This window comes from Felis catus, chromosome B1 (assembly GCF_018350175.1).
Source record: "Felis catus isolate Fca126 chromosome B1, F.catus_Fca126_mat1.0, whole genome shotgun sequence".
Taxonomy (NCBI): domain Eukaryota; kingdom Metazoa; phylum Chordata; class Mammalia; order Carnivora; family Felidae; genus Felis; species Felis catus.
Window position 1 is genome coordinate 113,038,655 of NC_058371.1, and position 25,182 is coordinate 113,063,836.

Below are 25,182 nucleotides of genomic sequence, written 5' to 3' on the forward strand. Positions count from 1 at the left end.
TTTTTAAAGAATCTTGTAAGTATGTAAAATGTTCAACTATACTTATCATGATCTGTTTACTGTATAATACAAATCTAGAAATTCACTTCCTCTAAATCAAAAAGAATGGACAAAACAATACCTTATACAGATTATTAGTTAGATTCTTCATAAAAGAGACCATATTTTTGCATCTTCTCAACCGACCAGTTTCCAAGTCTCCAAAGAATATTCAGTATCTCCCTGGCTCTCATTTTAATATTCAGTCTGTTACCAAATCCTCTCAGGTTTTCATTCACAATGATTTTTTAAATACTCTAGTCCTCCACTCCACTTTGACATGGCAATGTTCTATCCGAGGCTTTCATCAGCTCTTGACAGGACAACTGTTGTAGCCTCCTGACTAATTTCCTTCCCTCGGATTTCAATCCAACCCTAATGCTGTTCCTTAAGTGGTTATGCTGAGGTACCAGTCTTATCATATACACTTGCTGCTTAAGAACATGCAGTGGCTCCTGGTACATTCAGTATTTCTCTTTCAACATTTAGCATAGACTACAGCATTTTAAATATATTTATGAATATATACAACACTCCATGCAAAATCTGGAAACTATATTTATTATCCTTTGCATATAAATGTTTATTCATTAATGTCTAAAGGTGATACTATCACAGTTGTACAAATGACATTGTCTAAAACATAAGAAATGACAACAAACCAAGTTCTTATTCTTAAGAGATCTTAAAATTTTTAATATTTTCCTTCTGATTTGGGGAAATCTTGGCAAAGGGAAATGATTATACGTCACTACGTTTTATCCAGTATTCCAATATGAAGGTAATCTTTGTAGCTCAGGAATCTCCCAAGAAGTCTGTCAGTCTGTCTCCATGCCTTTTTTATCATATGGCTGAAGGAGGAGGGCACCTAGGGGTGAGTGTGTGTGTAAACATATTTTGTGGGGTTTGTTTTTATTTGAGAGAGAGAGAGAGAGTAAGAGAGAGAGAGAGAGAAAGCAGGGGAGAGAAGAAAAAGGAGAAAGAGAATCTTAAGCAGGTTCCACTTAGATTGGAGCCCAACGCAGGGCTCCATCTCACGACCCTGGGATCACGGCCTGAGCCAAAATCAAGAGTCAGACACTCAACGGACTGAGCCACCCAGGCACCCCAAACCCATTTTGTATTTCACACTCATTAACACTCATCAACAGTCGTTAACACTCAGGCCAAGATTAAGAAATCACCCATCCCAAAACCTCACCTACATCGTTCTGGGCAAGTGTTCGGCGTTTTGAACCATCCAGATTGGCCATTTCGATCACAGACTGCTTGGCATCACACCAATATAATTTGTCAGTTAAGTAATCAATCGTTATTCCACTGGGCCAGACCAGATCAGAACTAGCTATAACCCGTCGGCCAATGCCTTGAAGGGAAGAACTTTCAATTCGTGGATTAATCCCCATATCAGTCCAGAATAATCGCCTTTAATCAAGAAAGCATACAACAAATAAAATTTGCATGAAAAAAAATCTTTCATTCTTTCATCACTGAAAATGTCAATGTAAATCACTTTAAATAGAATAAGCTGAAGTGGTACACTAAGGAACATAGAGAGTATAGCAGTGAACATTTGACAAATAATTCTCAATAGCAAAAATTATCTTTCCATGTAGAGCATCTTGGACAGGAAATGCTGAATTAAGGTTTAGGTCATTGGATAAAGAAGAAATTATTAGTTTGAAAAATTTTACAATATTACTAATTGAAAGTGTGTTCAAGAGCATATTCTTAAATTAGTGTTTCATGCTGCAAAAGGCAATAAATAAAACCTTGTTAGCCTGTCCCTCTGCCATGCATATATAAAACTATATATGTTAAATTACAACATAAAGGGAATAGCATATTTATCTGTTACCTAATTTTATACAATGTACTCAGTTAACTTGGTCAGTTTTAACTTCCATAAATCAGATGCTGAGGCACACTTTTTGTCATATGGTTCATTGCCTTTTATACTGGTTAGTTTGGAGATGGTTATAGTCCCACTTTTTTAATCATATGGCTGGCTCCAAATCAATTATCAATTATTGCCAGTATATTGTTTCCCATGGACCATTGTAAAACTTTCATTAGAAACAAAATAGGGTTAGTCTTTAATCCTTCTGTTTTAACAAGTAGGAAGGAATCCATTATTCTCCTTAATTCTCTAAACCTAAACCAACATCTGTCACCAATATGTTGCTAATTCACAATTAACAATATAGTCTTCTAATCTTTCAGAATTTCTATTTCCACATGTCTAAATCTAGGAATAACCTATCATTTGAACTCATGTTATAATTTTTCTAAATAGAATTCATAAGCCATGCAATCTAAATACTATCCTTCACTTGGGAAATCAATAATGTAGATTTTTAAAGAAAGTACTTAAATGGGCTTGTGTCTAATTGATTAATGAATTACAGCCCACTCCTTTTTTTAAAAAAAAATTAAATTTGCTTAAAATGAAGGTTATCTTGGGGCGCCTGGGTGGCTCAGTCGGTTAAGCGTCTGACTTCGGCTCAGGTCATGATCTCGCGGTCCGTGGGTTCGAGTCCCGTGTCGGGCTCTGTGCTGACAGCTCAGAGCCTGGAGCCTGTTTCAGATTCTGTGTCTCCCTCTTTCTCTGACCCTCCCCTGTTCATGCTCTCTCTCTCTCTGTCTCAAAAATAAATAAACGTTAAAAAAAAAAATGAAGGTTATCTGAATAATGAAGTTTGTATGTAAGAATAAAAAGTCAAAAGACATTAAGAGGATGAGGAAGTCATGCTAACTATATCATTTCTGAAAATTTGAACAAATTTCATGGATTTTCTTGATTTCTGATTCCACTGAACACCTGAGGTCTTAAGACAAATTTTGGACACTAGTATATCAAACATGAACGGTCTTATGACTTCTATAGGAAAGTGTCTTGTTTTTACAAATGCTTACTTGGCCATTGGATGGACAGCAATTCCTCGTGGCTGAGAGACCTCCTCCTTGATGATTATTTCACGATGCTTTCCATTTAAATCACTCCCTTCAATGAGAGCTTTCCTAAAATGTATGTGATAAAAAGGAACTTGTTACATCAACTTTATTTTTTTTTTTTAAGTTTATTTGTTTATTTTGGGAGAAAGTGAGCATGAGTGGGGAAGGGGCAGAGAGAGAAGGAGAGAGAGAATCAGAAGCAGGCTCCACATTGTCAGTGCAGAGCCCGACACGGGGGCTCAAATCCACAAACCACATGATCACAACCTGAGCCAAAATCAAGAGTCGGACGCTTAACCAACTGAGCCACTCAAGCACCCCTACATCAACTTTACTTTTTAAATGAAAATACTCCTTTTCTCTGTTACTTACTGAAATGCAAAAATAGGCATTCTAAACTACCTCCATCACATGTGCATGCACTCACATACACACACACACACACACACACACAGGTCAGGACATACACCCATGAATTCTACTTTTCTTACACAGTCTCTTAAATAGCATCCCATTATTTATCCCACGCAATTAAAATACACGGTGAAAGGATAAGGTAAGAAGGACTGTGTCAGGAGGCTGTCAGGGACAAAGCCAGGGGTGTAAATACCACCAACCCCTTTTCTTCACAGCCTCCCAGCTCCTGCTGAACCCAATGAAAGCCAGAGGACAGGTCAGAGATCACAGGAAAGAGAGTAGGCCTCAAAGGGCCACAGAGACAGCCAGCACAAGGACAGCATGGAGAGAGTAATGTTGACTTAATTTTCTTCCATATGATTCTAAGACAAATGGGAGTACTGAAATATTATTTGATATTCTTTACATTAAAAAAATAATAACCCTTTGGAATCTGGCAGGGGAGAAAAATCCTTGTCTCCTCATTTTTCCATTTATTTTTTAAACAAACCTTTATTGTCAAATAAATACTGAGAATTACTGTGTGTCAGGGATTGGCCTAAGCATTGGAGACAATAGTAAACAAAATCTTGTCTTTGTTCTCATAGAGCTTAGAGTTCAGCAGGAGAGGGAGAGAGAATTATAGTACAGAGAATGTAAAGAATGCAGTCGCCAGACTCAGGGCAGACACCTTATTGCAGCACACTTTCACCCTGTGTACTAACCTGGGCTTCCCAGCAGCATCCAGGAGCAGGCAGGACCACAGGCAGAGGGGACAAGAAGAACCACCCTTCCCCACCACATGCTGTCTGCTCAGCCTTTTCCCTACTGCAAACTAGAAAAGTATAATTATCTTTAATTCATTCAACAAACATCTGGAAAGGCCTAGCTCTTGTTCTTGTGGACAATGTCTGCATGAAACAGGCCTACCCAGAAACACAGGGAAGAACTATTTTCTCTTCCTTGTTCTGCTAAACACGAAGGAGGTCTCTGTGTGGTTTATTCGAGCGCACTTTCTAGCCACTCGGTTGGGAAGGGGCTTCATATATTCCCCCTTGCAGGTTATGTGAAGGAGACAGGCAAAGCTAAAACTGGCTCAGTACACTGGGTCAAGTACACTTTGCAAACTACCAACTCAAGACCCTGATAATCTGATACTCCAGGGCCACTTTTAAAAGATAATTCTATTCCCAGATGAAGTGATTGTCAGAAAGGTACTGCTGGGTGGAAGGTATTTTTGAACTCAATGTGTCAAATTCACTCAATCACAACTGTCACTGAGCCTGTCCCTCGGTGGGAGGGAAGGAATTCTGAGGCCACTTCCTTGTGACCAGGGGAGATAAAACTGTCAGTTCTGATCTCACTGGTACATCATCTCTAAATTCTTACTGTTTTGAGCAGGAGTGAAATGATGAGAATCAAGACGGACATAAGCTCCTGACCCTGGATCTGTCTTAGGCAGGTCTCCTGCAATTTACTTTCAAAGCTCCCCAAGGGGTTCGCCCAATAATGTACTTCTATTTGATTCAGCCAGAAAGCAAATCTCTAACTCTGGTGTTGGTAATGAGAAAGTAAAGACAAGCACGGACATTTGGGTGCAAAGGAGTTCGAGCATGACCCTTTATCTAGTGGAGCATCTCTCTCTTTTTATCCATTATCTAATGGATCTCAATGCCACTGGGATCCTCCAAAACCCACCCTATTTCCTGACAGGATTGTCCATCCAGAACCGTAGAAGAGCGATTTATACCTCATGGTAGTTTTTTGGTTTTTTTTTTTTTTACCTCAGAAGAAAGAGCAAACATGTTATTTTTACCTTCCTGATGCATTTTTTACTGGGCATTTGACTTCAAGAATCAGGATTCCTTAATGCTAAATAATAGCATTACCAGTGGAATGATCAATTAGCTTCCTGCCTATGTTTAGATGATAATTTGAATCTGTCTTTTCCTAAGCCAATATAAACTGTAAGCATCCACTCTGGTTCTTTTAATTGGTTAGAAGTTCCATATAATCTAATATCATGAACTTGGAATCTCAGTTATTTGAATCCAATTTCTAGCTAATATCAAGGTTTTCAAACTATAAACCTCTCATTTCCAGACAAATTAAAGGTTTTCTTGTAACAGCTGCCGTTAGAGGGAAGAGGACTTAGAAGGGCTTGTTATTACAGAACTCAATGAACTAGGAAATTTAAGGTCTGGATTCTCCAGGACACAGAGGTGTGTGACGATCTCCTGAAGGCATTGCCTTGTTGTAGGTACCACGGGGCTATTAATCAAACACTGTTAAAATTAAAGGTGCCATGCACATGTGGGAAATATGAGGAGACCCGGCATGCTCAGAGAGGCCAAGAGCGCCTGACATCTGCTGTCCTGATCAACGCTTACCCTTCTGAGAACAGCCGTATACAAGCTCTGTTATTATGCACAGCTGACATTTTAAAACGTCCTTTCAAGTAGGTTCAACACAGAGGAGGCTGTTATTATGATTTTTATCATTACCACAACTGAAATGCCAGATCTACTTCTTGCTGGCCGCTTGCCATCGGGAAAGTTATTTTACCTCTTTAATTCTCAATGTTTTAATCTTTAAATTGGGGACAAGAAAACTTACTTTTTCAATAGTGTCATCGATATAAAGCTCCTAGCACAGTCTGATGCACTTTAGTGATTCAATAAATAAATATCCAAAAAATAAAGAAAGAAACGTTTAAGCGAATGAATGAATGAATGAATGAATGAAAATATACTTGCCCTGGATATAAAAGTACCATATTATTGATAACTGTACACCACACCATACGTCTGGCTAATTTTTAGAACACCATTTGTTTCCCATGGATTATCTAGACCAAAGAAGATTTTCTGGAACATAGAAAACCTACCCCCAAGCATATAAGCCTGTTCCCTGGAACTTGGAAGGAGTTCTGTGTTGGGACCACTGATTTCATAGAGGTGATATCCTAATTAATTCTATCTTCTTTTGCTTTAACACTGTTGCGTAGGTACCATATGTTCAGGTTGTCTACCATTACATTTCATTAAGTTACTCTGAGAAAACATCCTAGAGCACAGAGCATTTCCAAAACCGTCCTGTGACAGCTGCCTGCACTCTCTGGTTAGCTACCTATCTCAGAAGCAAGGACTGGGCTCTCATGAGCACACATAAGAGGAACAGCCCCTTCACCCATCCCTCTCCCCCATCCTTCACCCTCCTCCCCCCACCCCACACCATTCTGGGGGGCTCACACAGGCCACACACACACACCAAATGCAGCTGCCCTTCCTGCAGCCCCAAGAGCAGTGTGCCCAGAGGGCAGAAATATCACAATTTCTCTCTAGTTCTGTTCTTTCCCACATAAGGGAAAATAGACCATCTCTCCAATCTCATGAGGACTCTCCTCACAACTCCCACGTAAAGCCCTGCTCCCTCCTTCATGCTTATTAACAAGGAGCCAGAGTGTGGATTCTAGTCTGTAAAATGAGGGGGTTTGGCTAGTCGATCCCTGAATCCCCTTGCATCACTCGCTCTGGATGTGTACACCCCTCATTTGGCATTTATTTATGTATGGCCTTATTTATACACCTCTTGTACTGATAAGTAGACCAAGCATTTGTACTGGTTTTGCCTGTGTACATGTGCCTTAGCTCCCTGGCTAAATTGTAAGCTGACCACAAAGATGGACAGCTCTTCACGCTCCTTTGCATTTCCCACAATACCCAGGACAGGGCTTTATCCATAGCAGGTGCTCAAAGGATGCTTGTTGATTGCATTCAGACAGGCTTTGCATTTCTCTGATTACCACAGCCTGAAGTGTGAAAACACATGCTACTTCCTTGGTCCACACAATTCTCCCTTGGATACAGATCCAATCTTGATGAAAGGAGGAACATCCTGCTTGGTGGTGTGGGGGAGTGGAGGGAATATGGACAGCATTAGGAGCATCTTTCCTCCAGTCCCAGCCAAGTGCCCAGCAACAATTTCTTGAGTACAAAGTGGAGGATGAGGTCCACGGTATTACCTATGCCATCACTCCCATCCCACGTGGCTTAAAACTGAAGGTGGAAGCGTACCCTCTGTCTGTCCAGTAGAATTTACGGTCAATCCAGTCTATGGCAAGACCTTCTGGCACATCTACTGCTTCCTCAATAAGCCTTTCTCGCTGAGAACCATCCATATTAGCTCTCTCTATCCACTTCAGGGCTGTATGGGCAAAATATATCTACAAAAAAGAACACAGGCATTTCTCTCTGATTTGCTTTTAAAAAATTAATGTGGAATATATACAAATGGAGTTGGTAACCTTCAGATCATACAGTGTAATCATTAAGAGCTTGACTTTGGAGATAGACACACCAGCAACTGAATTCCACCTCTGCTGCTTCCCAGATGTCTTAGACTCTTGGTTTCCTCATTGGTTAAATGGGGATAATGATACCAAATGCATTCACTGATATATATATATATATATATATATATATATATATATATATATATATATTTATATATATATTCAATTATATATATACTCAATTATATATACTCAATTATATATACTCAATTATATATACTCAATTATATATATATATTCAATTATATATATATTCAATGCATTCACTGATATATATATATATATCACAGATATATATATATATATATATATATCTCAGATATATATATATAGATATATATATCAGTGAATGCATTTGGTATCATTATCCCCATTTAACCAATGAGGAAACCAAGAATCTATATGTGATATATATATCACTGACATATATATATATATATATATATATATATATATATATATATAACTCCTTAGACCTGTGCTTGACACATATTTCTACTGCTACTTGGTAGTTTATTAATCTTTGATCATTGGTTAATAACAAAGCCATTATACTTGAACTCTAATGGCTTCTATAGCCTGAAAGTGAACAGTGATGAGCAGTTTGGTGGCAGCTACAAGCTGGGCTGTGTCTTCTACTGCTCAGTCCACAGCACTGCATTTCACTACAAGTCAGGAAACACAGGTTCCTTTCCTGGTTTGGCCCTTATTTATTTAATTGTGCTGCCCAAGTCATTTGACCTCAATTTTCTCAACTGTAAAAATGACAAAGTTAGACTAGATATTTGCCAAAGTTTCTTTCATCTCTAACCACATTTAATTTCATTTTAATTAATCCACCTTGTTTAACAGAACATACCTTGCAGGTGCAAAGCTCTTTTTCAGTCTACTATGCAGACTAGCAAACAGGTACCAGAATTTTGTGAGAGTATTAACCATGAGTCAGATGACAATTTAATGATAGCATGTGTGGAATTTTAGCTGTGAGTACATATATGCACATAAACCTGTAATCAATGATGAGAATGTTCATAAACATTCATTATCTAATGAGTTATCATTAGATAAAATAGAAAAGGTTCTATTCCATAACACAAAAATGGGTACTTCTCATATTAAACAACACTAAGCTAGAGCTCTTCTCCTCAAACTCAAATGTGCACATGAATCGCCCGGAAATCTTGTTAAAATACAGATTCTGATTCAGGAGTCAGGGTGGAGCCTGGGAATCTGCACTTCTAACAAGCTCTAGGTGACATTGATACTGCTGGCCCAAGGACCACGGTTTAAAAAGCAAGAAAATGAGAACTGGACCAGAGAAATGAAAACTAGCCTCATGACTGCAAGTTCATTCTAGGTCTCTTTATTCACCTTATAAAGAACGCTGACTGTGTAGGAAAAAAAACTAGTTTGGTAATAAATGAACCTTGAACTGATTGTTTCTATTAATTATTTCTTTCTGTTAATATAATTCTTCCATGGAATTACCTAAATTCAGTTCAAGGAAAAGAGAGAAGGATTTTTTGCTAGTGTTTAAGTACAAAACTTCTATTTGCAAATATAGTTATATTTGGCTATCAATCCATAGCAATTAAACAAAGAGTTGATTTGCTTCCCTCTGCCTCTTTTGACCATTTACCAGACTGCTTCCTTCAAATCAGGAAGAAACAAAAATACAAAGTTTAAAATTCTAGGAATTAATGCACTGTCTAGTAATAATTAAATGATTAATTAAGCGCTATGTAAATTTATAATTATTGGGTGATTAACCTCCACAAGACAGTGTAACATATCATTTCAAGCACATTGTAACCTAGCACAAATATAACCAGAAATTAAAGATCAAATGGTCAGTTGATTCAGGTGATAATACAGAAATTTTTAAAACTTCATGTAAAATTGATTATTATATGAACAATGTTGTAAGACTGTCATTCCCACGTGAGTCATAAAATCTGTGTTTCTGATTGCCATGATTAAGAGGTCATTGAATTCCATCTTTCAAGAACTTATATTAAATGCAGATTACTAACCCATACTTCCAATGTCCCACCCCCACCCACTCCTTCCCCTATCAGTAAATAACTAAAAACCTATTTATGGCAGTCTTCCTATGTGTATGGCACTCTGCTAACCTCCCATCCTCACCTCCAAAGATGAAACTAAATTTAAGATTCTGCCCAATAATTCCCAATAAAATGGCTGAATTACAATAAGGACCAAGGCAGTGTTATGAGAACAGGAACACCCTTAAAATTTGCCAAACGATGTTCCTACATTTCTCTGTGCCTAATCATTCTGAGCTTAGCAGAGGATTTTCAAGTAGCTCAGGTCATCTGTTAGGATAAAATCCTCTACTCTGTCCTTAAAGCACAGCCACATCTGTTCAGGCGACAAAACCATACCTTATTTTCCACAGGGTCGTGATCAAGGGCAAAAACCATTCCCATTTGCTGGCTGAGCAGGGATCCATAATCTGTTCCATCAAAACGCACATGTCGAATATCTTGAGAATTGGCAAACAGCAAAAATGGCTGTGGTCCTGTTAACCAGATTCAAGTATGGCTCTGTTTAAAATATGCCTTGGAACCCAGAAAACACTTCTGACTCTTCCTTTTCATTGTACCCGCTTTCTGCAGTTCTCGTCTTCGTAATTTCCCACCAGTGTGGTGTAGGTTAAGACAGGCAAGACGATTTCTTGTATGAGGCAACATTTTACCAGATTCCCCTCTGTCTAGGTGCCAGCTTTTAAAGTGCAAATTACTTGTCAAAAGAGCCAGCATCAAATAGTGAACACCAGAACTAGAAGACGCAAGTCTTAGTGCCATAATCTCCTTGATTCACACATATGGAAACATATTAATATTAGCAGATTCATGTCCAAATAAATTCATGTCCAAATAAATACACTTCTCTGGCCTGGGCACTTCTGAAAAGGAGGCATGATTATTTGAGTTAATAACAAGACCCCTGATAATTTTCAGAGCTCAGATTACACTATATTCACTAAGGCCCTGAGAAGCTAAGAGTGTTGGGGTCTAAGGCAAAACTCTGTAAGCTCATCATTATGTGATCCCAGATCACAGGCATAATGAACTTTGGGAGAGATGACATTAATTTCGTATAAACCTAGGATTTCTAAAGCTGCTGAGGGACACAAGAGATACAATGTCAGAAGATGAAAAAATTGTTCAAGCATACAACTACATATTAAATCTTGACATAAAAAGGACAGAATTTGTCAAAGTCTTATGATGGCTACATTCACTGCAGAGATGAAAATCAAATCAATCAACAAATATTTATTAAACATCTCTAAAGATTATTCCGGTCATGACTTTCACATATACTGGCATCCCATGCTTGATGTTATGGTAAATATTTGCTGAGTGCTAACTGACTTAGAGATATTCCTCAAAATGATTATTATTTATGTGATTCCTATTTATATTTACAATGTGATTTTGTGTTCCATTTCCAAAAATAAAAACTCAGACTTTCTACTCAGAAGCCAAAAGCGATTTAACTCTCCATCTTTCTAAATAAAATGTTTTCACATAATCTTTTTGCAGAGACACACGTTCAAACATCCACAGCACTAACCTGATGCTGCACAACTTTTTTTGTCCAGTTGTAGGTCATACCCAGGAAAGCAACCACATTCCCAGGATACTGGGCTAAGAGGGAGGCAGAGTTGGCTACATCCACCATTATCGGGTGATGAACAGCCTATAAAAACAATCACTTGCTGATGATGCTATGCCATTCAAAAATATAACAATTTTTCATCAAAATATTGAAAAAGCCAAGTATATATTAGTTTTTAAATCTATCTCCATCATCATTTATACTACTGCAAACAAGTTTATTTTTCAGACCCTAAGAACAAAATGTCACCACATTCCATTTTCCTATAACCTGATATCTTGAATGTTAACCCTTCACATCCCAACAGCCCTTGTCCTCTGTTCTGTCACTGAGCTTGAAAACAAGAGCACTGCCAGCGGCTGCAATAAGAAATATCTTTTGATGAGTTTGACAGCTGGTCTAACTCTTGCTGGTAATATATTTTTTCTCCATGTATTTTTGGCCTCCTGATTTCTTTTGCTTTATTAAAAAAAAAGCTACACATAACTCTTATGCTAATTTTAAGTTACATCCAGCCCTCTATAATGCTTCAGTCTCTCTGAAGATCAAAGTAGAAAGATATTTATTAGCTGCAAGGAATAGACTAAGAACTCTGCGTCCATCGTCTTGTTCAATGCTGGCCACAAATACAGGAGGCATGTATGATTAACTTCTACAGATGAGAAAAATGAGAACAAGGGGGGAACAAGTAACTAGTCCAAAGTAAGTCTGCTAGTAATGTAATGCTACCGCATAGCTGTCTAACTTGAAAGCCCTTGCTCATAACCACTACACTATGCTGTCTAAAAACAAAACAAAACAAAAAAAAAAACACACACAAACCAAAACCTGATATAAACCTATATGGTACTTTGTTGCATAAGTATCTTTCTATGTGTAATGTTGAAAAATCTATTCTCCTTTATCAATAAGATCAATTTTTAGGTGTCACTAAGAAAATTAATGTTTTCAAACAAACAAAAAGTAAATAAACTTACCACTGCATGTTTTTCCATCTGTCTCAAGCACTGAGCCTTCAGGACAGAAACATATGGGACCATCTGATGTCAGAACACAGTCATGGCTACATTTAGATGTATTGCTTGGACAGGAAATTAATTCTAATCAATGAAGCATAACGTCAAGATTAGTGTTAAACCAGATTTGTAGAAATTTAGCAAAATCAGCTGACAATTAAAAAAATGCTATGTTAAAAAGAGAAAATTAAATCAAAGCCAGACATTTATGAAATACTTTGGTAAGGAAATTGTAAAAATAAAGAAAAATTTCAAATCTAAAAAAATTAAAGAAAGATCTATCATTTTAGAAAGTGAATCTAGCTTCCTCTAAGTTTATGTCAAATAATATTTTCAAAGTTATTAGTCATCAATATTCCAAAATATTTTATTTTTTTTAATGTTTTTATTTTTGAGAGAAAGACAGAGATAGAGCATGAGCAGGGGAGGGGCAGAGAGAGAGAGGGAGACACAGAATCCAAAGCAGTTTTCAGACTCTGACCCGTCAGCACAGAACGGAGTTCGAACCCATGAACCATGAGATCCTGACCTGAGCTGAAGTCAGAAGCTTAACTGAGTCACTCAGGTGCCCCTATTCCAAAATTTTTTAAATGGAACTCAGCCAAATCATTTGCAAGTTCATCTGGAAAACTAACAGCTCTTGTCTGGATGGTTATTCAAACAAATCAACGGTTTGAAAAAAACTTTGTAAGAAAATTTGAACACTGTCTAGACATTTGAGGTTTTTAGGGAATTATTGCTAATATTCTCAGGTACAACAATGCTATTGTGATTATACATAAAAACTAACTGGATATTAGATGATAGCAGAGAATTACAGCTAGTGTTGTAGATGTAATAATGTATTACGATTATGTTTTTTATATACTTACCTTTCAGAGATATACAATAAGATATGGAAAAAGAAATAAATATATATAGAGAGAGAAATTTATACAGCTGCTTCCCAACCTTATTTTGATTTAATAGGTCTGAGTAGAATCCAGTCACTCATGTACATAATAACTTATCAAGGTAATTCCGATGCATACTGCTGATCAAGGCCTACCAACCCAGTTCATAGCCACCTTAGAAACATCACTGAAAATGAAAGAAAATAATGCAATAAATACTTACGATGACACCGTTTCCCATCAGGAAGCAGAATAAATCCTACAGGGCATGTGCAATAATAAGATCCAGGAATGTTTTCACACCCAAGAGTACAGCCATGATTCCAAAAGGCACATTCATTGACATCTATACAACGACAACGGTAATCAGATGGTTATTTTTTTTTTAATGTTGATTCATTTTTGAGAGAGAGACAGAGTATGATCAGGGGAGGGGCAGAGAGAGAGGGAGAAACAGAATCCAAAGCAGGCTCCAGGCTCTGAACCATCAGCACAGAGCCTGATGGGGGGCTTGAACCCACAAACTGTGAGATCATAACCTGAGCAGAAGTCAGACGCTTAGCTGACTGAGCCAACCAGGCAGCCTCAGATGGTTATTTTTCCAATAAATTGTAATATTGCTAATAAGTCAGCACAAAGTAGAATATCTCACACTTGTATTTCCTGTAAGACCATGGAAAGACTGTTTCTGCTACTCTCACAAAGAATTAAAGAAGTCAATTCAATTGTTGTGAAACCATTTTTATGGTCACAGTTTATACTTTCAAACGCATCTGTACTTTCATACTAGAATTGCCTTCAGGAAAAAGTAGTACAATTTCCCATGAAAAGATGCAGCCACTTAAGGCAGGGACTCGTGAAAGTTCTTAATAAGAATAGGACATCCTCGCTCTGCTCTTCGGCCTTCTCAAGGCTGACAGGAGCCTTGAATGTAGCAACATTCCCCAGCAGCTTCATTCTGATGGAAACCCAACCTTCCAGGCCACTGTTTTATGCTATGGCTCTCCCCCACTAGTCCCAGGTCAACAGGAGACATATACTTAACCCATACTTGGCTGTCAAGTTTACCTGACCTCTCACCCCAGCCAATTCTACTGAATGTGTGCTGTAGCCATTGAGTGTTCTTCATTAGTAACTCACTGGAGCTCCCAGGAGAAAGGATACAGCACTTCTCCTGGGTTTACTGAATTGGGCCTGAAGCTTCAAAACAGGAGGAGCCCTAGATAACCAGTCCTGGTGCACAGTGTCTCAAGATCCTGTCACACCTTTATGGGATAAGGTGCGGACTTCATTTACTCTTTGAGGATCTAATGATAGTTATGAAACAATCTTACTACCTTAACAAGATCTGAAAATACTGACATTTTTGCTCACTATCAAACCCATGGAGGTCCATGGAGATCACTCAGAGAATCCCTGCCTTATATCCAGCTCTGAGTAGCCTCTGAGAGAATTTGATCTAGGAACACAAGACCTAAAGGAGATCTGAAAGTTATTACAAAGGCTTCAACAACAACAACAAAAAATTATTTTTCTGGGGGGGAAGGGGAGAAACCTCAAGTTGCTTTCACTTCGAGGCTCTCCATGACCCACTGGAGAACAGCCCTAGCTCAGGCGGGCTACACTTGTTTTAGGTAGCTACCCCACAGGTTACCTTCACAGTGCTTTCCATCTGGGCTTAAAGTATACCCCTCCGCGCACGTGCACAAATGGGACTTAGAGTCTTGCTCACACACGCTGCCTGTGCAGTTACCTTTCCTCAGCTTGCAGAGTTTCTGACCTAAAAAAAAAAGATGGTTTATTTGGAGTGGAGGTGTATTTTGACAAGGGACACTGCTTGATCCCTTCGTGGTTCTTAGAAGTCTAATCTCCCTGTGACAAAAGAAGGGGTGTTGTCTTTCATGGTGGTGACACTGCTTTGGAGCCAAACAGTATTAGTCTGGATTCTGAAGCATTCAGAGAGGCAGCCCACTTACTTCCCTAATTGTATTATTCCTACAAAAGCACTCAGGATCAGACATCCTAATTAGCTGGAGATTTCATTCCTTGGGTTATAAACACTAAACACAAGTTATCAGTTTTTCATTTCTGCTTTACTTACTATATATATAAGATATAATAAAATACATTTATATTTATATGTATGCAATTCTATACATTTCTCAGTGCTCATCCAGATAACTGTACTCCTTTTTTAAGTGTTTATTTATTTTTGAGAGGTGGGGACAGAGAGAGAGAGAGACAGACAGAGAGAGACAGAGAGAGAGAGAGAGAGAGAGAGAGGATTCAAAGCAGGCTCCACACTGACAGCAAAGAGACATATATGGGGCTCCAATTCACAAACCAGAAGATCATGACCTGAGCTGAAGTTGGAGGCTCAACTGACTGAGCCACCCAGGCACCCCAAGATAAGTGTACTCTTAATCCCCTTTATTTCACTCATTCTGATTTACTTTTATAAAAAAAGAATAATAAAACAAAAATTCTGAAAATGAAATACCTGTTTAAGGAACAAAAAAGCTTCAATCCTAAGAATATCTTTTTTTAAATATAATAGTTATAGGTTTGATCTATATATTCAGTTTTTAGGATCATTATTTAAAGAACATCTTTCAGACTTAAAATATACCACTGCCATATATCTTGCCCCCAAATTTCTGAGTTTTTTGCAGCCAGTATTCCATGTTTTACAAAATAGCCCAGGGTAAATAGCAGAATCTGCTTCGTGAGGTAGGTGTTTGGGTTGAATTAGCCAAGTATATGGAACAACAAATGGCCAACTTAGCACCTTTGATTTTCAGAGCCAGAGTCAAGAGACAAACTAGTAACACACGGATCCCTGCTCAAATCGTGCTCCTTCTTCTTTTTTACCAATTTTAACAACAACAGGATAATTTGTAAAATGTTCTTGGAGATACAGAGCTAAGCTTGAGTCTGAGGGCAGATTTCAGGATCCATTTAGAAATGGAAGCCAGAACTCTGGCAAGAGGTGACAGTAAGGGAAGAAGGCCCGGGTCATGGATCAGAAGTCATGGAGGGGTTGAGATCAGTGAGAGCCTATGAATAATGAAAAGGACCCAACAGAAGCTCTGCTAAAAACACAGCATTGCTGTGAATGGCACAGGGAACAACCAGTGACAGCCTGAGCTCAGCAGTGCAAGAAGCTGAGGCCATTCTTTCTCCGTGTAGGGCTCTTCCTCTGGTCCCTGTTTATCTACTTATAAAGATGTCTCCTTACTCTGACTGTACCAATTTCCTTCTATTTCAAGTCAGTAAACACTCTTTTGACCAATAACACCACGACACAGTAAAAACATAACATATTCTTGGCCTCTTGAAAATGTCTCGAATGTGCATCGAGACTACCTGGCATGCCCCCCTTTAGGGATTCTGATTTGGTAAAAATCAAGAGAAAGGCTCAGGAATCTGCATTTCAGGAATCATTCTGATTCTGTTGCTGTAAGTCTTCACACACACTTTGAGGAATACCTCAAACACTGAATACTGAATGTACCAATGAAACTTCCCAGCCTCACCTCAGTTATGAATACCTCCTTTTAGCAAGTCTGTGTTATTTCCTTGGTGATTTTAAACTTGTTTATTCAGGACACCTGGGTGACTCAGTCAGTTAAGCATCCAACTTTGGCTCAGGTCATGATCTCGCGGTTCGTGGGTTCAAGCTCCGAGCCGGGCTCTGTGCTGACAGCTCAGAGCCTGGAGCCTGCTTCAGATTCTGTGTCTCCCTCTCTCTCTCTCTCTGCCCCTCCCCTACTCACGCTCTGTCTCTCTCTCAAAAATAAATAAAACATTAAAAAAATTTAACTTATTAGGACATGATGACAGAATTAAATATGAAATAAATCTTGGCAATTATTCAATACTGTTGCAATATCACCTACCTACTGAATCAGTTCAGATATACGTTGAATAGTGTCTTGGATACTGATTCCCAAAATTTTGTTTCTTGTCTATGGTTTTTACACTAATCACACATGTATAATTACACTGCTTTCAGGTTCCTACATGCTTCACATGTTCAAAGTGTAACTAAGCAAGATGAAAAATAAAATGATCCAAATGTTAAAGGTAAATGACTAAAATTAGGAGACAAATGCACCCACTTCAAATTTTTTTTAAATGTATTTTTTTAATTTATATTTATTTTTGAATTTACAAATTTTGCAAGAGAATAACAACAACAAAAATACAGAAAGGTCTGACTTGGCCTTTTTTTTTTTTAATTTGAAGATCTAATTGGCTTTATTAAATGATTCATGAATCCAGCAGCACCCTATCTAGTAGGTGGAGAGGCAGTCCCCGGAGTTGGCCTTTTAATGGCACCAAAGTGCTTCCGTTTTCTTTGTAACAAAAAAATCGAGGAATTATGCTTTCTATGAATATCCCGTATAAAAACCTTTCCAAATCCAGCATGATAGGCAAGTACTTAATTAAGGACTAGGAAAACTGAGTTCTGTCTTGATTCTGCCTTTACATCAAATCATTATCTCTTTAACCTTAGTTTCTTAATCTATGAAATAAAAGTGCTGGAATAAATATGCTTTGAGATCACATATTTTAAAAATGAAATTTTTACGGTTCTGTACAGAGCCAGATGTTTGTGGTAAATTCCTCTAAGTTTATACCTCTAAAGAGTCTCAACCTTAATTACTGCTTATGATGTGTTAATAGGGATTCAAACTGCCTAATGAAGAAAAACAATTAGCATCCAGGATACGGGAAATGCTCTGTTCTTAATCTAGATCTAATATTACTTATTACTTTTTTGTACTCTTCTCCTACCTCTCACCTGTGCTCACCTCTGCTCTTACTATCATCACCTTCCATCCCACTGCCATCACAATTATGTATGTACATCCTTTTTCCATTAACCAATAAGCTTCCTGAGGATAAGGCATGCATCCCATTCACATTTCATAGTCCAAACGGCATCTAGCATGGTGCCTTTTACAGCACAGGTATACCTCAAACATACAGAATATATGCACAAACAAAGCGGTGATCATGTCACCTGCGACTTAACTCCTTTACTTAGTTTTTCCTTGAATTTCCAGTCAACCTTAGGTTAGAACTCAGACAGACTATACCAGTCAAAGCCTCCTTCCATGCTACCATGCTGCTGATGGTTTTAATGGTACTCCTTAGCAATATATATCACTCTTTAATGGTGAAGATGGGCAGGAAAGCAATCACTATTTCCTCTAAATGGTTAGGCTGAGGATACGACCTGAATTCAGGCACCAAACACTTTAAAAGGTCATTTTAGGAAGTGGCAAAACATAGAGGATTGAGGGCTATATTTTTGTTTAATCTTCTTAATCTGCTGCTGTTCTTCAGCTTCAAATTAGGCCAAAGCGAGCACTGAAAACCACTGCGGCTGACCTCAAATAACACCCCTTCCCAGAGCCCAGCAGTGCAGCTTAATTACCTCTGAGATCACATTAAAGCTCCTAATCACGGAGTTAATGTCCACCACCAACTGCGCCTTCAATAAATGTCTGCCTAACACACAGGCTCTCGTGAGCTTTTCTAACGCTGAGTAAATCTGTAAATTTTACCCTGGCTCGTTCTGAAACGGTGCACATGGGATTCCCCAACCTGCTTTGTTTCGCTGGTCACCTTTTCCCTATCTCAAATTCAGTGTAAGACTCGCCTCATCAACAGAGCCTTCCTAGTCTCTTCCATTTGAACCCATTCACTTTAACCAGTCTTATAACTAAATATTAGCACATCCAGTATTTAGCATATACAATAAAAAATTGGAATAACATTTTATAAAGTATTTAAGTCTTCACATTTAATTTTCAAAAGAAGCCCTTCACTAATCACAGCACATATGATCTTTCATTTTACAGATTAGGAAATAGTGTCTTTAGGATCACATATGGGTAATAAGGGGTAAATCCGGGACTCAAGCTCAAGCCTTCTGGTTGTAGACCCCATTTATATATATATATATATATATATATATATATATATATATATATATATTTGTGCATATACGTACACTTGTATGTGTGTGTATATATAACTATGGGTTTTTATAGACACCTATATGTTATTTCTAATTTATTTTCTTTTTTAAATTTGTTTAATATTTATTCATTTTTGAGAGAGAGAGAAAGAGCATGAGCAGGGGAGAAGCAGAGAGAGAGGGAGACACAGAATCTGAAGCAGGCTCCAGACCCCACTGTCAGCACAGACCCGGATGCGGGGCTTGAACTCACAAATCACGAGATCAGGCCTTAAGCCAAAGTCAACACTTAACCGACTGAGCCACCCAGATGCCCCTATAATATATTTTCTATAAGAACCTAGTTATATTTTTGCTTCATTTATTTATTGTCTTACTCATTACTGAGTTCCCTGAGTAAATGACTTCTTCAATTTCCTTAAAAACTTTCCAGACTGTATATTTATTCTTCTTTGTTAATAGCAATAACAAGGAAGAAAATACTAGAATGGTCATTCTGTGCTATTGGAATTCCCAATTACAATAAAAACAAAAACCCCTTAGCCAGAATTCAGCTAGTTGGTATCCTGAGCCACCTAAATTCCTCTAAGAATCAGAACGTAAACAAATCAACAGCCTCTGAACAGTCAAAAAATACAGTAAAACACCTTGGGCTGTAACTTTTTCTGTGAGTGTTCCCCAAGACGAACAAACATTTCTAATAAACTTTAAATTCATAAGTGAGTGATGTCTTGCAATATGAGTAGTACATGACACCAAACATAACAATCACAAATGACCCAATGGTTCTTCCCTCCCTCTCTCCCTCTCTCTCTCTCTCTCTCTCTCTCTCTCTCTCTCTCTCTCTCTGGATTGTGAGTGATTGTCTCCCATGCCTGGATGCTCAGTCTCAGGCCACAGAAATCAGTGATTTTTCAGAACGTTGGAAGGTGCCCACACCTGGCACTAGTGTATGTTTTGTCACTTCAAAGCACCTATGGACAGTCTTTTGCTTTTCCATACAAGAGAAAGCTTCGGAATGCTTTTGCTTCATTCTAGGTCAGTCTGCCTGCAGATATAGACCCTTTCCTCTGCTGCCTTATTGCCAGTTACATTAAATACAGTCGATGACAAGATTTTATCAATACTGTGCTGTAGGGATGCCTGGGTGGCTCAGTCAGTTAAGTGTCCGACTTCAGCTGAGGTCATGATTTCGTGAATTTGAGCCCTACTTCAGGCTCTCTGCTGACAGCTTGTAGCACAGAGCCTGCTTCAAATTCTGTGTCTCCCTCTCTCCCACCACCCACTCATGCTTTGTCTCTCTCTCAACAATAAACAAACATTTAAAAATTTTTTAAAAATACTATACTGTACTCAACATCTGTCAGTGATAGTGAAAGTCCTCCTACACAATAACCCTCCTTTCTCTTGTCTCCCTCACACCAGCCATAAAGGTTTTCAAAGGTAAGGGCAGGTTAATTTGTTTATTTTTCTTTATATTTTGCATTTTCTTTATTATTTTGTATTATATTACAGTATTGTAATCATTTTTATATGAATATTTTGGGGTTGTGGAATGAATCATCTGTGTTTCCATTATTTCTTATGGGGAAATTAGCTTTGATATACAAGTACTTTGGATTACAAGCATGTTTCCGGAAAGAATTATGCTCTCAAACCAAGGTTTTACTGCACATTCTTTTCACTCTCAGAAGAGCCCCTTGGGCCCACTCAGTCTTATTTTGTAGCCATTTCTGACGAGTGTGACCATGGCACCCCACAGCACAGAGATGGAAATGCAAGGTGTTAATGCCACTCCCATTGTCACTCCCCACGCCCACTGCATTCCCGGCTGGCAGAAGGGACTGCATGATTCCAGTAAGCCCAACACATTGCCTCAGCCCAGGTTTCCAGACTACCAGGGCCAGTTACTGGGAGAGGGCAGCTGAGGTGGCCCTACTGGTCATCTCTCCCACAAAGCCTAGAAGCCTCAATTCAGGTCTCTTCCTAGAGAAAGATGGTACAATTTGAGTGTCAAAACGATAATAACTGCAATGAATAGACACATGTCAAATATTTTTTTAAATCTATGAGCTTATCAAGATGCTTAAAAAGAGACCCTTGGGGCACCTGAGTGGCTCGGTCAGTTAGGGTCTGATTTTGATTTTGGCTCAGGTCAGGATCTCATGGTTCATGAGTTGGAGTCCCACCTGGGGCTCAGCACTAGCAGAGTGTGGAGCCTGGTTGGTATTCTCTGTCTCCCTCTCTGCCCCTCTCCTGCTCACGCTCCCTCTCCCACAAAAATAAATGAACATTTTTTTAAAGACCCTTTATTTCAAAAACAGATAAGGGAAAGAACTGAACATTTAATTTACATTTCCTATAAAAGATCCTCCCCAGGGAAATCATAGTTGATGTAGAAAAGTTCTTCAGCTAACAAATGCATAAGCGGTGATACAATTAGAATGTCATCACTTTGAAACTCTAATGAAAAAAATGGCTCTAGGCAATGATAACCAATAGCTTCTGAAACAATTATGTGAAAGGTTGATGGGAAACTTTACAAAGAATGGACCACATTGGCCACACCTGAACTGCTAATGACCCTTGAACATCACAATAAGATCCAGAATTAGCCACTACATGTCCCCTAGTGTGATCAGTAGGAAGCGTACAGTACCTCCTATAAATTAGTCTTACAAAAAATCTGAATCTGATCAGTCTTCTAGGCCAAAACTACCTGCTTACAGGAAATACAGAATCATGTTAAATGACACCATGGGGTTATGATCTGCAAAATCCAAAATGTGGAAATTCTATTGGACAAATCATCTGGTTTCCCCAATAAATAAATGGCAAAGAAATACCTCAGATTAGAAAATAAACAGAGTCCATGGCCAGGCGTGAGAAAAACAGCAAAAAGTAAGAGCTGACAGCAAGAAAGAAGACAGAAAAATGATAAAAGAACCACTCAAAATATTTAAAAGACATTTCAAGTAGTAGCAATTTTGTGTCAGTGCAAACCTGCATTTAAAATGCAGCTTTGGGGGCGCCTGGGTGGTTCAGTCAGTTGAGCATCCAACTCGATTTCAGCTCAGATCATGATCCCAGGATTGTGGGATTGAGCCCTGTGTCAGGCGCTGGGCTGAGCATACAGCCTCCTTAAGATTCTCGTTCTCTCCCTCTCCCCCTCTCCCCTGTCCACACTCTGTCTCTCTCTCAAATGGAAAATAATAGTAAATAAATAAAATAAAACCGAGCTTTGTCTCACACTAGTCTGATGAATGCCCAGTGACATGTATCTTTGTAAATCTGATCCTAGTCATTAACAAAATATCAACAATTATTTATAAAGTTAGGAAGATATAGCCACCCATATTTTACTAAGATTTTTATGAAAAACAGAGAGATGTCAGTGTTTGAACTGGATCATTTCAAATTATATGAAAACAGAAAATAAGCATCAGTGGAAATATAATATGGTACAGCTCCTGGGTGGAATATAGTATGGTGGTTCCTCAAAAAATTAAAAACGAAAATACCATATGATCTAGCAATTCACTTCTGGGTATATATCCAAAAGAATTGAAAGCAGAGTCTTCAGATATTTGCACACCCATGTTCATTGCAGCATTTTTCACAACAGCAAATACAAGGAAATAACCCAGGTATACATCGACAGATGAATGAATAAGCAAAATGTGGTATATACACACAATAGAATATTATTCAGCCTTAAAAGGAAGGAAATTCTGACATATGTTAAAACATGGATGAAATAATGAAGGGGCACATGCACCTCAATGTTCATAGCAGCGCCATCAACAATAGCCAAAGTATGGCAAGAGCCCAAATGCCCATCGATGGATGAATGGATAAAGATGAATGGAGTATTACTTGGCAACCAAAAAGAATGAAATCTTGCCATTTGCAACTACATGGATGGAACTAGAGGGCATTAAGCTAAGCGAAATTAGCTAGTCAGAGTAAGACAAATGTCATATGACTTCACTCGTGAGGACTTGAACACAAGAGAAGGGAAGCAAAAATAATATAAAAACAGGGAGGGGGACAAAACATAAGAGACTTAAAAACATTTTTTAATGTGTATTTATTTTTGAGAGAGAGAGGGAGAGAGCGTGTGCCAAGCACGAGTGGGAAAGGGGCAGAGAGAGAGGGAGACACAGAATCTGAAGCAGGTTCCAGGTTCTGTGCTGTCAGCACAAAACCTGAGACAGGGCTCAAACTCATGAACTGTGAGATCATGACCTGAGCTGAAGTCACATGCTTAACCAACTGAGCCCCCCAGGTGCCCCAACATAAGAGACTCTTAAATATGAAGAACAAACAGAGAGTTACTGGAGGGGTGGGGGGAGGGGGGATGGGCTAAATGGGTAAGAGGCATTAAGGAATCTACCCCTGAAATCATTGTTGCACTATATGCTAACTAACTTGGATGTAAAATAAAATAAAATAAAATAAAATAAAATAAAATAAAATAAAATAAAAACATGGATGAAACGAGAACATTATGCTAAGTGAAATAAACCAGTCACAAGACAACTGTATGATTCTACCTATATGAGGTGCAGAGGGTAGTCAAAATCATAAAGACAGAAAGTACAATGGTGATTGCCAGAGGCTGAGAGATGTTATCATTGATGCATATAGAATTGTGGTTTTATAAGATGAAAAGAGTTATGGATGTTATGGAGATGGATGGTGGCGATGTTATACAACAATGTGAATGTACTTAATGCCACTGAACTGTACAATAAAAATAGTTAAGATGGTGAAGTGCCTAGGCAGCTCTGTTGATTAAGCATCCAATCCTTGATTTTGGCTGAGGTCATGACCTTGCTGTTTAGGGGTTCGAAACTTGCCGTCAAGCTCCAAGCTGACAGCACAGAACCTGCTCGGGATTCTCTCCCCTGCTTCCCTCCTCTATCCTTCCTCTGCTCATGCGCGCACACACACACACACACACACACACACACACACACACTCTCTCTCTCTCTCTCTCTCTCTCTCTCAAAATAAATAAACTTAAAAAAATAGTTAAGATGGTAAATTTGTACCATTATTTTACTACAATAAAAAAATTGGGGAAAATTTATGTAAAAAAAATACTTATAATTCTAGGATGATTCTTTTCTAGAAGTTTCCAAATAACCAAGGTTTTATAGTAGACCCTCCAGCAATGACATAATTAAAATGAATCAGAGTCCCACTTGGGCTGTTTTATCTATACTAATCACTTCCATGAGCAGGTAGACCTCCAGGTGGGAGCAATTCTCCTTCACGAACTCTCAGAACTAAAGAAATTCAGCAATATTTTTTGTGCAAGAAATGAATGCAAAGTATTTTGCACAGTGTTGATGGTAGACACCCTTCATTTACCACAGAATATGCTTTTGAAACTCTTATGAGCATAACACTGGAATCTACATTTTTTTAATGTTTTATTTATTTTTGAGAAGAGAGAGTACTAGCCAGGGAGGGGCAGAGAGATTGGGAGACACAGAATCCAAAGCAGGCTCCAGGCTCTGAGATGTCAGCACAGAGCCCGACTTGGGACTTGAACTCGTGAACTGTGAGATCATGACGTGAGCCAAAGTTGGACACTTAACCAACTGAGCCACCTAGGTGCCCCACTGGAATCTACACTTACAGAATACAAAAAGAAAAAAACACAGAAGAAAGCAAAGATATTTGGACCTTTTATAAAAACTAGTCTGTGAGCAAACTAGTTGCAAAAAATCACCAGAAGCTGAGCTTGAAATAATGTTATTAACACTGTATACAAAGGAGTTCCCATACTGGCTCTGAGATTCATATAATAATGTGGGTGTTGGGACAGCCAGGAGAGCATTGTTGCTTAGTGACTTTAATCACACCAACAAAATTGGG

General features: G+C 38.4%; 1 protein-coding gene across 1 annotated transcript in view; it reads right to left on the reverse strand.

The window, feature by feature from the left end:
* The window catches only part of EGF (epidermal growth factor), a 96,151-nt gene that overhangs the window by 35,245 nt on the left and 35,724 nt on the right, over window positions 1–25,182 (reverse strand). Inside the window, 8 exon segments of the mRNA NM_001009381.1 lie at window positions 1,241–1,464; window positions 2,956–3,060; window positions 7,467–7,615; window positions 10,150–10,286; window positions 11,348–11,473; window positions 12,370–12,492; window positions 13,525–13,647; window positions 14,956–15,081. Coding sequence (NP_001009381.1) covers window positions 1,241–1,464; window positions 2,956–3,060; window positions 7,467–7,615; window positions 10,150–10,286; window positions 11,348–11,473; window positions 12,370–12,492; window positions 13,525–13,647; window positions 14,956–15,081 — 1,113 coding nt within the window.